Here is a 14,296-nt window from a genome sequence, read left to right as displayed (position 1 = left end):
TTTTTAGATTTTTGCCAGAAACCCCGAAATCTTCGGATTATTGCAGGAAACCCAGTGCAGAATCTTTGGGACTTCTCTCATTGACTTGTATGCAACCTGAGATGCCGGATTTTATTTATTTATTTTTTTAGTAAAAATTTGGATTTTATACTAAAAAAGCATGAATTTTTGACATTCAGAGTTTAGTAAATAACCCCCTTCAGAACAACATATTAAAAGAGAATTCAACCCCTTCAAATCCCTCCACTACCCCCTCCCTCCTCCCCCCCACCGGGCAAATGCCCCTAACTAGTTACTGACCCCTCCGTGCAGTTCCTCTCCTGTTGAGTTCACGGCAGCCATGTTCGCCGGTACACTCTTCTTCCTGTATTCGCCGGCATTTGGTGGCGCATGCGCAGTATAGGGATTTATCGGTAAGGATCTGCTGTGCATGTGACTAAAGTCACGAAGTTTCAGAAAAAAGAAATCGGAAACTTCATGACTTTCGGGCGCATGCTACAGCTCTGCGTGAAACAGTGACACTGGTATAAGAACTGTGTTGTGTAAACGTTTTGACAGAAAACTGGAAATAATTTTCTTGACTTTGGCACACTCACTTGAGACTTGTGAGACTTTATTATATACTGAAAAGGGTGAAGCGAGCACGTCCAAATTCTGCAGAATCCCTGTAGATTGCTCTTTCTGTAAGTCTGTTCACTCAAGTCAGAGCACTGTTGCTTATCATTGAATGTAGGGATTTTCATGTATACAAAGAGTTGATTGGGAAAGAAAAAGTACTATGCTTGGTAACCTATGTCCCTCTTAGGGAAACTGACTCACAGCTTAAAGGGCAATTTCACCTTCATTAGCAAAACAATTATAACACATAGAACATAGTTCTTAAATTCCCAGAAATGTGTTCAAACTTTAATAACCTGCCAAATTTTGTAAAATGGACATGGTAATTAAGGAGTGTGGCCACAAAGTGGGCATGGTCAAAAAGTTCAACCGGCCACGCCCGGCACACCTTTTTGTCCCTCTTTATGTTTTTCATATGTTGGGAGGTATGCAAATACTTGCAATACTTCTTCAGATTACCTACTGCTTAGCCTATCAAACAAGTTATGTGTGCTCCCAGATCTGAAGATTTATAGTGCTTTATTGCCATTGCAGTATGCTGGCTTTCAGGCATTGCTTCTCAGTATTCTTCAAAGTTATGGCTATACTCTTTTTGTAACTAGTTCTGCAGTGCTGTGAAAAAAAATTAACTCGGCTAACCATGGTCCTCTTGGTAGTATGCGTCCCTAGTTAGAGAGGAGTATAGTTCCTCTTTCTTAGACCCAGGGAGAATCTTTGTTTCTGTCCCTGCTTGCTCTAGGTTACTCACACCATAGGGAGTATTTGGTGTGGGGGCCATGTTCTGTGGCACACGTGTATGTTTCTCCTGTTATTCTCATTATGCTTCTGTGCATGACATCACATACATACGCATAATGAGCAAAAGCTGTGGCACAAATTCTAAGTGCCACAAATGGCCATCTGCATTTGGAGCTACCTCCCTGTGTAGGTGTCCTAGTACTCACAGGGACAAATTCAAAAAAAACAAAAACATATTCTTTCCCTTTATTAACCCGCACCTCTGGTGGGGAAGCAATATGGGGGTGACGAGTACCCTTTACAAAGAAGTAATGACCCTGCCTCAACGTCTTTCAGACTTACCGAAAGGAGAATTTAATTTTATACGAGATTTAGCTATCATGGAGATCTCTTTAATAACTTTACTTCCACCTATAAATTGATCTGAAGAAAAAAGGGGGTGGAATCTGAAATTCTGCAATGTCTCTGTTTTATACCACTCTGTAAAAAAAGCTACAGTAGCGGAGGCAGGTTCAAAATGCAAAAGCAGACATTTTTGTGCCAACCTCCACTTCATGTTCCTGAAATAAAGCGGAATCTGTACATTTCGGTGCAGATATACAGATATACAGAGATGCGGAATTAAGTTGATCCGCTTTGCCAACGCTGATTCAGCCTAAAGCCTGGGCCCTCAGATATAAACAAGATTTTTGGTTGTACCCATCCATACATAACTATATCCCCTGCATGTGGGATTGTGGACTGAGAACTTCATAATCGTATGTTAAAGATTTAATGTATTGGTGCTTAAAAGCTCACATTGCGTCCTAAGGCTGCTCCCAAGTCTGCCCTGCTATGTGGACTTCTTCCTCTACTGTAAAAACAATTGAATTGCTCAATCTTGCTAGAATGAACTGTAAAACACAGAATATTCCAATTATACCTGAAAAGTCCTCCAGGAGTAGACTTGGGTGGTCAGTAATAATAATGGATCATCCATTTAAAGTCAGCATTATATTTTTTTTTTTCATTGCACAGATGCCCAGTAATTTGTTTAATACCTGATATGCACTGTAAAGACAGTCTTTCATTTTATGCAGGATTAATCTACATTTCATGGAGAAAAGCTTGTAACGTCAACTCTTTTTCCTGATAGTTGCATTGAGTTTTGGCTTGAATTCCAGACATTCGTCGAGCCACCACCCAAAGATAGATCATTTAATTGGGCTCTAAAAATAGGAGTTGCAAAGCATCCGCCATATATTTTTTTTTTGTGTGAGCCTTTTCTTATATCATCGCAGGCTCTGCACACAAGATTAGGCTGAACAGAGCTAACACGTATTGGCTGACTCCAGATGTGTGGGAATTGGGAGATGTTCAAAAAAAAATTAAAGTGAAATGGCACAATTCCCGAGCTGACCCACCCCAATGAAAAATGTTTCATTTTCATCACAATCCAACTATTCAATCATATGGCGTCTGACTTGGGTGTCTCTTTGGAATATTTCATAGTTTACACTGCAAATACTGAAGAAAACCCTGAAAAAGCTCTGGGGCCAAGACGGCTCTATTAGTTACTGGATATTTACATGAGCATTATTCGCTCATGTCTGTTTCAGACGTTAAAAATAAAGGAAATGCTGCAATCTGAGAAAACTTGCAGGAACCAAGATTTATCTAGAATTTTCTCAGTGGATTTAAAGTTGTTATTAAACACAGAATTTCTGGCCCATATTATTCTCAGCATTGCTAGATCTGACTAGCAGAAGCCAGTTTATTAACTTGAAAGAAGCGTGCAGTGTTCATGCATATATCAATCAAGTATTCACAATATTTGCAGAAGGAAGGATCACAAAACAGTAATATAAAATAAAAGGGAGGGGCCACCTTACATTCCTTTGTTAAATAAAAGCTTGGATGGCTACTTTTTAATTGTATAAGCATGTTTTTCTAGTAAACTATCCTTTAAAATGAAATGGACATTCATATAGGTCATGATATACAGTAGATGGAGTTATCACTACTCCAGAAACCAGGGTTATAACCTATAATAATATAATAGAAAAGATAAAAAAACAAGAAGGTGTGACATGTTAATGTACTAATGACAGGTATAATCATATAGTGACAATCTAGCAAAAAATTAAAGTGTTAAAATAATGAAAATATCATGTAATGTTGCCCTGCACTGGTAAAACGTATCTGTTTGCTTCAGAAACACTATTAGAGTTTATATAAACAAGCTGCTAAGTTGCAATGGCGGAAATTGAAAAAAGGCTATATGGCACAGGTTAAATAGTGGATAACAGATAACACCATTATGTTGTATGCAGCTTATCTGCTATCTGCTGTGTAACTTTATCCTTTTCTCCTTTGAATAGCTGCCCCCATGGCTACACAGCAGCTTATTTATATAAACAATAGTAGTGTTTCTGAAGCAAATACATCTGTTTTACTAGTGCAAGGCAACACTGCATTATATTTTTATTGCTTTAAAACTATTTCATTTTTTGATGTAACTGGTCCTTTAACCCCAGGCATAAGGACATCAAAATTATATGTTATTTATAATAAAAACATTTCTCTATAGCTAAAGCACAAGAATTTCTTACAAATTGCATTTATAGCAACAAATCCTTTCCTCCAGATTTTGAACCAAGTGAAATGGTTACTTCTATTTGAAATGCCCAGTGTAATCTTGATGTATAGCTTGTAATGTATTTGTAATGTATATTATATAATTTAAAGGAATGATTATGTGCCAATATGTATCTGTGTGTTTACAGGTTCCACAAAGGATAGAGCAGCAAAGTGACACTGCAGCAAACTTTACTACAGTGCAGTCTGGCACCTGGGGAAATTGGGGTCCTTGGTCCGCTTGCTCTAGAAGCTGCAGTGGAGGTGTTATGGAACAAACCCGACCATGCCTTCCACCCCATTACCAAGAAAGGAGCTACCAGGCCCCCAGTGAGCAGTATTCTGCTGGAGAAAGAACTCATAGCTACCAGAATAATTTCAATCATGACACTGTAATCAGTCCCTATTCTGGACATGTTGTGTCAGCCATACGGACATCTATACCCCTGCACAGAAGAGGAGAAAATCCACGATTCAACAACGTTCCATCTTCAGGAGATTTAAGTCAAAAACACCAAGATCGAGGAACACTGAGGGGCGGTAGACAGTTGCTGCTACCAGGGCAGATTTCTAAGCATGAAAAAAGGTACTGTATAATTTTACTTGTCTATGGACATAGAGCTGTTTTTCATTATGCAGTGGACTTACAGTAATATCTACTGGATCCTGAGTCATGCAAAAAGGGCAAAAGGAGGATGAATGCTGTTAAATTTTTTTAGAAAAACTAGAATCTAGAATCTAAAAACTAGAATCTAGCTCCCAGACAGCCTTCAGTCTGCCAAAGTCTTTTTTAAAATGTATAGAGTCCAGAATTTTTGGGGCTTAATGTTGGCAGCTGGAGTGTCTACAGTTTTCAGTTTGGAAGTGTGAAGTCTTGCTTCATCCTGCTTCTAGGCTGAGTGCCTGAGCTTGCTGCTGAGTGAGAATAATTAAAAGAATATGCTGCTTAAATTGGGGCTTAACTTTTCTGCGCAGTGTTAAGTGGATACCTTATTGTGTGCATGTGGCTGTGTATATTCTGGATCTGCATCATGGCTTTTAAGATATTGGTGAGTTGCAATTCCAGCTGTTCTAATCAGCAGTTTTGGGGATAGTCTATTTTAATGGATTATAATTAATATGGCGTTTTAATCCCATATTTCCTGTGGAAGGCTCTTTGAGGGAGAAGTTCAGTTTCAACACAACAGAATACAGACGCATCTTAATATCCCTTTGCAATTTTTCCAAAATCTTTGGTGGGTTTGCCAACTTTTTATACAACACTGCAAGTTTCCTCATCACTTTTCATAATAAAAACATGGCTAGGAACATAAAAAAAACTTTAAACCTTAGAGATTTCTTCTCAGGTATGTTTTTGGTTTGTAGATCATTCGTGTTTATTTATTGCAAAGCCTTCCCTATTAACCAACTGTCCAAGTTATACACAGACATATTATCAGAATCAAATGGAACAAAAGATCCAAATGGTTATTTTTGTAGAACATACTATACTGCATGTACTAATAAAACATCCCTTTGTTTTTCTTCTTATAGCCCTGCTTTACATTGCTCAAATACAGCATAAAGTAACTGAAAATGGTTGGTTTGACTTTATTTATGTATTCTGAAGATCACATAAAATCTGTTTATCATCATGATTTGTAGATTGGCATAGGCCTGTTGATAGAGGCTCTTCTTTTGATACTCTGCACATCTGTAAACCTAACAATTATAAACAGCAGGGAACATTTTGTATGGGTGCACCCATCTGGAAAATATAATCCAGAGCAATTGCCTGTGTTATCATAAAGCCTTGAAATTTCTTTTTCTTCTTTGCTAGGCTCATACCGCAGCAAAAATTAAGATGCCTTTGTTCTGAACATAAACTGTGGATCAAGTTTAATATGAAGTCTGTAATGTTGATTTTTAATGGAAGCTTGCTTTCACTATGTTACATACCAATTATCGCTTTAGCATTTGGAAATAGGTTACTCCCCTGCCCCCAAAAAAACTTCCTGGGAAAAAGTTAGCAGGAATTACACTTAATGGACGGTAAACTCTGTCTATATTAACGCGCACATTAGTATGACTTTGTGGCGTTAATGTTTTGTGTATAACATTCCATTTATCATTTTAGAATATACTCTTTTATTCAGAAGTAATTCACTAGATTCTGCACAAGAATTTCTCTGTTTGACTTCTTTGTTTGCTGTACCAGGTAGCAGAATTAGATAGAAAGTAAGTACAGGAAATCATGCTGCCTGAAGCATCCTTTACACAGAGCTTTGATGTGTGATAGTAGTTTGATATTAAACTAGAGGTACTTATAGCCAACCTGGATGTGTAAAGGACTTATTTTTGCTATTGGCAAAGTTTTCTTGTCTTTTTTTGTATTCTCCCTCTCCATCATTGAGTTAAGCTACATTAAGAGGCCCGTTTATCAAAGGTTGAATTTCGAAATTGTGTGAATTTTTTTTTAATTCGAATATACTCACAATTCGACCGGGAGGTTATTTAAGAAAAATTTGAATGGCTAATATTCGATTGAATGGTTCCGACCTGAAAATTCACATTTGATTCGTATGAATATAGTTTTTCTCGAAAATATAACTCGAATGTCAAGAAGTCTATTAACATCTTCAAATGGCTCAATGGACCTCTGCAATTTACTTGTACATGAAATCGGCAGGTTTTAGGTGGCGAATATTTGGATTAGGACAGTTTCATGGTCAAGCGTAATAAATCTCGCATTCCAAATTACATTCATATTTGCATCTGTGAATTTTGACACTCCAAAATTTTTATTCAAATATACTATTCGGATCTTGATAAATGTGCCCCTAATTGTCCCTAGCTATGGTCTCCCTAAAGGGCTAGTGTTATTGTCCTGCCCTCATTTTAATCATCCCACCCATGACTCTGTATACATTGCCTTTTATCAAACTAGATTAGCAGGGCATTTCATTATGAGCAGAAATAGATGTACTTTTGTCAGCCGACTGGGTTTCCTTCTCCTTTAACATACCTGTGTTATTCACCTATAGAGTTAGTGACCACGTCTTGTCGCACTTTAATTTGATCATTGGAAAGGGGTGGTTCTTCCTCTTTGGCCTCCATCTTCTGACCCAGGGGTATGTGTTTGAGGAGCCTGGTTTCAACATAACCCAGTAAAGAGTAAGTGTCCTAGAAGGATAGACCCCCATGAAATAGACCACAAAATAGACCCCATGAGCAAGGTTTATTTAAGTACAACACTAGCTTTGTGGAAGAGTACATTCAAGGAATGTAAGATAGCTAGGCAATGCTAGAAGGAGCAGACTTGTGCTCTACTAAAGGATTGTAGCTGGAATAGACATTAATGGTCTGACTGTGCTGTGCTGTTACTGGGGACCACAGTGCTGAAGGGATTCAGACTTCGCAAATTGCTCCCTGAACAGATTCCACTAAAAGATTTTAGAACACTAGCTAGTAGCCTTAAAGTGACACTGACACTTCAAAATATTACATGTACATTAAAAGTTACCTATAGGTCATGTTGATTTTCACTGATAGTTCTGCATTTGTAAGTAATAGTTAGTTGAAGTTCCTAAACCTGACTGTTTAGCCAACCTGACTGTCCCTTCTCAAACTTTCAGTTAAAAGTTTTTAATGCTAACGGACTATTTCTGCAGAAATATGGCAGCCCCCTCATTGAGGAACACAGGGTATCAGATAGGTAATGTAAACGCATCAGGCAAATACCTTTATGACAAAATTATAAATAGCATTCACAGATATTATTATGATATATTCATTTTTGGTGGCAGTATCTCTTTAAAGGGGTTTGTTCACCTTCCAACACTTATATTCAGTTCAGTTGCTTCAGGATTGTTCACTCGAAATAAAGACTTTTTTAAATTACTTCCTATTTTCTATTTGTGCTCCTTTTGCTATAATTGAAGTTTAAAGTTTAATTTTCACCTTCTTATGTCTTTCTAAGCAGCTCTGGGCGTGGGGGGAGTCACTGAGTCTGTACACTGTTCTAAATTGACACATTTAGTTGATACATTTGTTATCTTTGTCCCTGTTGAGCAGAATCACAGCTTCATTAAATGTAGATGTTACAATTGATACAGTAGTTGCTAATGTTACACAGATACTGCTGAGAAATGTATCAACTCATGTAGCAAATTGTTCCCAAATTGTGTAATTTTAAGGTTTTTTTTGAGTGAGACTAAAATAACTTTTTGAGCCACTTTCTATGGAGAAGTGTAAATATGTTTATAGTACTTGCTTCTGTGTCCAACCAGGTCATACCTCTGATACTGTCTGTCAGATAGAAATGCTATGCCAGAATCACTAAATTCCCTTTTTCCCTAAATCCTATTTTTAGTCCTAAGGAACTAAAATGTATTTTAATGGCATTTCATTAAGTAATGGAACATGAAAGGTTTTTTTTGGCAAAACGAGCACGGCAGTGGCAACCTTAAAACCTGTTTGCTTGTCAGACGTGTTTAGCATTCTTCCCTGAATTACTTTTTGTTTTATGACTTATCGGAGAAATTTTAGTATGTAACATGGGATTTTTGGAGCAAAGTTCAGGGGAAATCAGAATATAAATTTTAATTTAGCTCATGGGTTTGGTTGTCTGGTTAGCAGCAGTAATTACTATTTGGAATGTCTTTTTGTTTATGCCTGAATTATTTGTTACAGGTATCTGCACCCTGAAGCTTGAATTTGATGCTTTAGCTTTTTTTCACAGTTGTATGTCACAATTAATTGCATTCCCTCCAGCATAAGTGATCAATTATGTATATGTTTCACATAACATGGGCTGAATGCATTTAAGGCATTTTTATATCTATCTGTCTATATAGATAGATAGATAGATAGATAGATAGATAGATAGATAGATATATCTGTGTAAACTTTTGAAACTATTGATCATTGGTGCTATTGTGCTCTTTCAGAATTTGAATCCTTGGTAACAAATATATTAACAAAAAAACATTAACATGTTAAAGGAAATTGACAGACCCCGTTATCTTCTTGCATCCCCTTCCGTAATTAATGTTACATAGTTACATAGTTAAATCGGGTTGAAAAAAGACAAATTCTATCAAGTTCAACCCCTCCAAATGCAAACCCAGCATCCATACACACCCTTCATACTTTGACATAAATTATATATACTAACTATAGCCTTTGATATTATGTCTGTCCAAGAAATCATCATGCCACTCTTAAAGGCATTAACAGAATCAGACATCACAAAAAATATGGTGTCTAGAATATGGACAAACTCATAGTTCTACAACCAGTCACCAGATGCAGGAAAAAAATGTGTGCTGTAGACCTAACATGGAACTGCAGGTATAGGACCTATAACCTGGAATGCCTGGGACCTGGTGTTTTCTGGATAAGGGATTTTTCTGTAGTTTGGATAAACCAAAAATTTAAATCTGCTAGAATAGAATTGTTTGCCACCCATGTGGATCCATGCAGCTTAATTAGACTTAAGTATAATAAGTATAATGAATTCTGTGGGAAATGGCCTTTCCTTATTTAGCTTTCTGGATAATGGCTTTCCGGATAAAGGATACCATTCAAGTCACTTCTGCTGCCAGAATTAGAACTTCTTGCAGCTGTTAAAAATAGTGTTAAAATAGTGTTGCACTTTATTTTTTGTATTTCCTGTGGCTTTTAGCCATAAACCTGTATTGTAACCTCAGTGCCGGGCCAAGTTGGCCAGGCGCCCCAGGCAAACTGGCCGACTACGTCGCCCCCCTGCTGTATTGAAGAGCAGAGGACGCACACACTCGCAAGTGGAGAAAAACTTCTGCCACAGCTTCTGGAACTAAGGGTAGGTGTCGGAAGAGGTACGTGCCTGGCGCCCCTCCACCTTTGCGCCCTAGGCACGTGCCTCTTCTGCCTACCCCTAGTTCCGGCCCTGTGTAACCTTGCCTAAACATCTAACTCTTTCGTATCTCCAACACACCTCCTATTGAGATTATAATCCAATCACAAAAATTTAAAATGGGGAATTGTCTGTCAGACCAGTGGGTTGATTTTGTCTTTGGTCTTTATCTGATAACAGAACCATTTGGTACATTTAACAGCAGAGACCATACTTCATGAAATCATAAATGAGTATAGTTGTTTTATACGCATCAGCATTATTTATACACCTGGCAGAGACACAGCAAAGGACATAGTTGGAGTTTAACAGGGAGTGGTAAGCGTGTGTTATAGGCATGACCAAAATTCACCTGAATTTAGTTCCCAAGTTTTTGAAATCTCTCCTTAAAAGTAAGATAACCTTACCAACCTTGCCTAGTTGCACCTTTTAGATCAGCATTTCCTAACATTTTTCTCCCATATTAATTTTGGGAATCAGTCTGGCTATTCCAAGAAAAAAAAAACATTTTTACACACTTTCACTCTTTTGAGGTGTTAATTGTTGGAAGGGTTTTTACTGTTTCAATGGAATAATGGCCCTTCCCAAAGGCTAAGAATCCCTGATCTTGACATAAGACATTGTGCAACAGAATTGTCTTATCACACATATCATTTTTTTCAAGGGTTTTTGGTTTTCTGGCTATTGAACTGTGAATTTTTGCAAACCTAGAAGAGGGTTCCAAGGTATGGTTGCCTACTCCTACATCCAGGAAACGCACAGCCGTCAATGTTTCCTTGTCTTAACAGCGAAAAAGAAAAACCCCAGTTGCAGCTGTGACTGAAGCTACATCACTCAAGGTCTCTTGCACAGGTGTATCCTTTAATTAACTGTAACAGGTATAGCCAGGACAGCCAGGACAGACTGTACAGCGTTCTGGTAAAAGAAGCATTTTCCAAAAATGAAAAAAGGTGAAACATAACTTCAAAAGACTTAACATACTTTTTTCTATTCCAGTTATATTTGTGTTTCAACTTGGCAAAATGTTTAGCTTTAGATTTTGCCAAGACAAATTCCAGCAGGTGTTTTTTTGACACACTTTTTTTTAAAATCTACCTCCCTCAATTAGTCTGTATTGAAAACCACTTTGTTTTCTTGTTCCCAATCCCAGCCTGTGGTTGGTGTAATGAAGTAGCTGCCCCTATATTGAAATTGCTTAATGTCATGCTTTATGCAAGTTTATTATTAAAGATGTACAGTGTAGTTTGCTACTTTCTGCTATATACACTTACTGGCAAAAATGCTCTGGCTGTAACAACTGATGCTGTGAGCCAAGCTGCTTGATAACTATGATAGTTGTAATAAAATGTCTCTGATTTTGACCTCATACTTCATCCTCTTGGGAACAATAATAATGCTTTGTGATGCGGTGCCATAGTTATTATCGTGGGTTGTCTCCCAGAGCTGCTTTTACAACAAGTTAAAGAAAGAAAAAACCTCCGGCCTAGGATTATATCAGTGAGCACCATGTAGCAATCCTCTTCTGGCTTCTTCTTCTTCAAATTTCCCGGGGCAAGCGAATGAGCAGTTGAACGAAAAAGTCGACTTTTTAGTTAAACTGTGCAGCCGCGCAAAGAAAGCATAAGATGTAAGAGAAGGATCTGTGGTGCTCACTGGTTTATGCAGAATTTGTATACACTCTCAACCCACATCTATTTACTATTAATATACTTTTTAGAGTTAGCCTCAGCCGCAATGAGCTCTTCATTACCTATCTTTGCCTTCCGGATTGCTGTTTTACAACATTTATTATAGTGTTTATATTTATTAAATGCAGCTTCTGTCCCAACAGACTTGTAGTTTTTAAATGCCTTTCTTTTTTTTTTTCCTATTAACTTGTTCACTTTTACAGTGCATTAAGCCACATAGGGTGATTCGTAGTGGTTCTACATTTACTCCTTAAGGGAATAAATTGAGAACAGTAACAATTTAATATTAGGGATGCGCACATTTTTTGTCTTGTTTTGCCGCAAAAATGACGTGTATGGCGTTGTGATAAATTTCGCCGTGCGACTTTAACGGGCGTCGGTGACATTTCGCTGGCGGTGAATTTTTGACGAAACAGGTCAGATTCGCCCATCCCTATTTAATATAATTTTAAATGATAACCATTTCTGGTCTGTGTTTTTAGATGAACACATAAGACTCCAATCTATGCTCTGAAGGGCAGCCCTCAAGGCACTAAAATTAGCTTTTCTGAAATTCATGTTTTTTGTTGCCCCAGTGTATTTTTTTTTTTTTTGCACCAGACATTAAATGATATAACATTATGGTCAATATTACCCAGGGGTTCAATGACTTGCACATTTGCTATACGTTCTGGGTCATTTGAGATCACTAGATCCAGAATAGCATTTTTTTCTGGTTGGCTCCTCAACAACTGGCCAGTGATTCTGCGTTCTTTTTTACCTCCTGCTCTCTGGTATTGGCTCCCTCTGCGGCCGGGACTCTATCCCTGCAAGTGGAGTTAGAGGTGCGCACAGCTTAGTCTTCACTAGTGGGTCCCACTCCAGAACCCGCAACCGTCTCTCCAGCTCTGCTATGGGCAACCCTCTGGTCGCAAACAATTGCAGAGCTTCCAGGTCTCAGGAGCAGGCCCCTCTACTGGCTTCTTTTAGTTGCTGGCAACACTTTAAACAACAGGCATTAAAGTCTCTTAGTGCCTGTCCTATTTTCGCATGGCAGCGGCCACATACTGGCACAATTTTTAAAATGCATAGTCCACCATTTTTTATCAAAGGACCCAGCCCAGAAATATCAGATGCCCATATTGTGGACTTGTAAAGTCTCACGTGGACTAAGGAACCACCATTCTGTAGCATTGTGCACATCTACCTTACGCTGATCTTCGACCCCGACTGTCTGTGCTTTGAACCCAGATATACTTAGGTGGGACCACTGCTCCGATCTTGTTTGCAAGGTGGTGGTAGCTGGCAGGGTGTCACTCTCCAAATCACCTTCCAAAACTGTGTGTCCCCTTCAGGGGATAGGTCTCTTCCACAGGAAAATATTCCTCCTACCACGCACTCCCGCCAAGCCCATGCAGTTTTGCCTACCAACTCTGGTGGTGCGCTTCCAGCCAGCAGTTTTTGTTCAGTATCACAGCCGCTCTGGTTCTAAGCACAGCAGTCTTAACACATTTTGAATACAAAGTAGTACAAATCACTCTGTCACGACCCCCAGGGATCTCTCACAACTGGATGGTTTGAATCCTACCAACTACTCCCAAATGTAATGTGGGCTCCGTGGCTAGTGCCTCCCCCATTATTAGATGTTCAGGTGTAGGCCTGGCACAAAAAATTCAGTGAACTCAAACACTTTTATATAGGGTACTGCATGAAGCTCAGGTTGCCCACAAGGGCATTCTTCATACAATGTCTGTTACTCGTATACACCACAGTGTTCTCCCCTATGAAGCCTCCAGGGCCCTTGCCCTACAAGATACACCAACAGGAGTTTTATTAGTTGTCCTAAGTGCTCCCTCACCTAAGGGGATATTACCCTGATCTCTGCGGTGTCCTCACATACAATCCCCAAGCTTCTCACGTAGGCTTTCCTCTAACCTACTCCTGAATGCTTACTTTCCTCTCTGGTGTACAATCACCTCAGGACTCTGACCCCAAACTAATTCTCCTTGTTGGGACAACAGGCTGTCCATGCTCACTAGCCCTCTCTATCTTTCACTCCTGGAGCAAACTTATTTGCCCGTACTATCCACTGGCTAGCTGCTGCTTGTTTGATGTTATAGGCCAAAGGAGGAAGTGCCTCAGCAAGGCACTATCTTATATAGGCTCGCAGGTGGACTTCGCGCCAACTACTGGCTACTACTACAAATTCTTTATTTTTATTCCTTTACAAGAGTATCTCCCTGGATAGCAAAGTCAAAGGGACATTCCAATGATCTGTTCTGAAATGTTTAATACAATTACAGGGTTATGTTAAAACATGAAACTTGGTGCCATAATTTTAGTAAAATGTTTAAGGTGGCCATAATTCTAAGGGATGTTGAAATCAATGGTATTATTATTATTATTATATATTTTTTTTTAAACTGTTTATTGAAAATAGTTTAGTACATAACCGAAAGTTTCTTATGGATGTTTACATAACATGAAAATGCATAAATATTATCAATAAATATACATTCTATATTGACAGTTGCCTTTGTGTTATTGGGAGGGGGAAAGATCAAAATAAAAAAAGGGGGTAGGGAAGAAGAGGGGAGGGTTGACCTGTTTTTAGGGCTGTATTTTACAGGCGTCCAACAACCAATTTTAACATTACATTTCCTTAATAGCATAGGGAATTATTGCCGTTTGTCATTTTTCCAGATGGTGATTCATAGTAAAGCTCATTTTGTAATCAGGTTTAACATCCAAATCTTAGTCCAAATCATAATCAAAATCAAAA

General features: G+C 38.4%; 1 protein-coding gene across 1 annotated transcript in view; it reads left to right on the top strand.

Moving 5' to 3' along the window:
• The window catches only part of thsd4.S (thrombospondin type 1 domain containing 4 S homeolog), a 309,110-nt gene that overhangs the window by 46,200 nt on the left and 248,614 nt on the right, over window positions 1-14,296 (top strand). The window contains exon 4 of the mRNA XM_018255490.2: window positions 4,122-4,558. Within this exon, the coding sequence (XP_018110979.1) occupies window positions 4,122-4,558 (437 nt within the window). The remainder of the gene's footprint in view (window positions 1-4,121; window positions 4,559-14,296) is intronic.

Source organism: Xenopus laevis, chromosome 3S (assembly GCF_017654675.1).
Source record: "Xenopus laevis strain J_2021 chromosome 3S, Xenopus_laevis_v10.1, whole genome shotgun sequence".
Lineage (NCBI taxonomy): Eukaryota > Metazoa > Chordata > Amphibia > Anura > Pipidae > Xenopus > Xenopus laevis.
The sequence above is the reverse complement of the archived record's forward strand: the minus strand, read 5'-3'. Positions and strand labels throughout refer to the sequence as shown.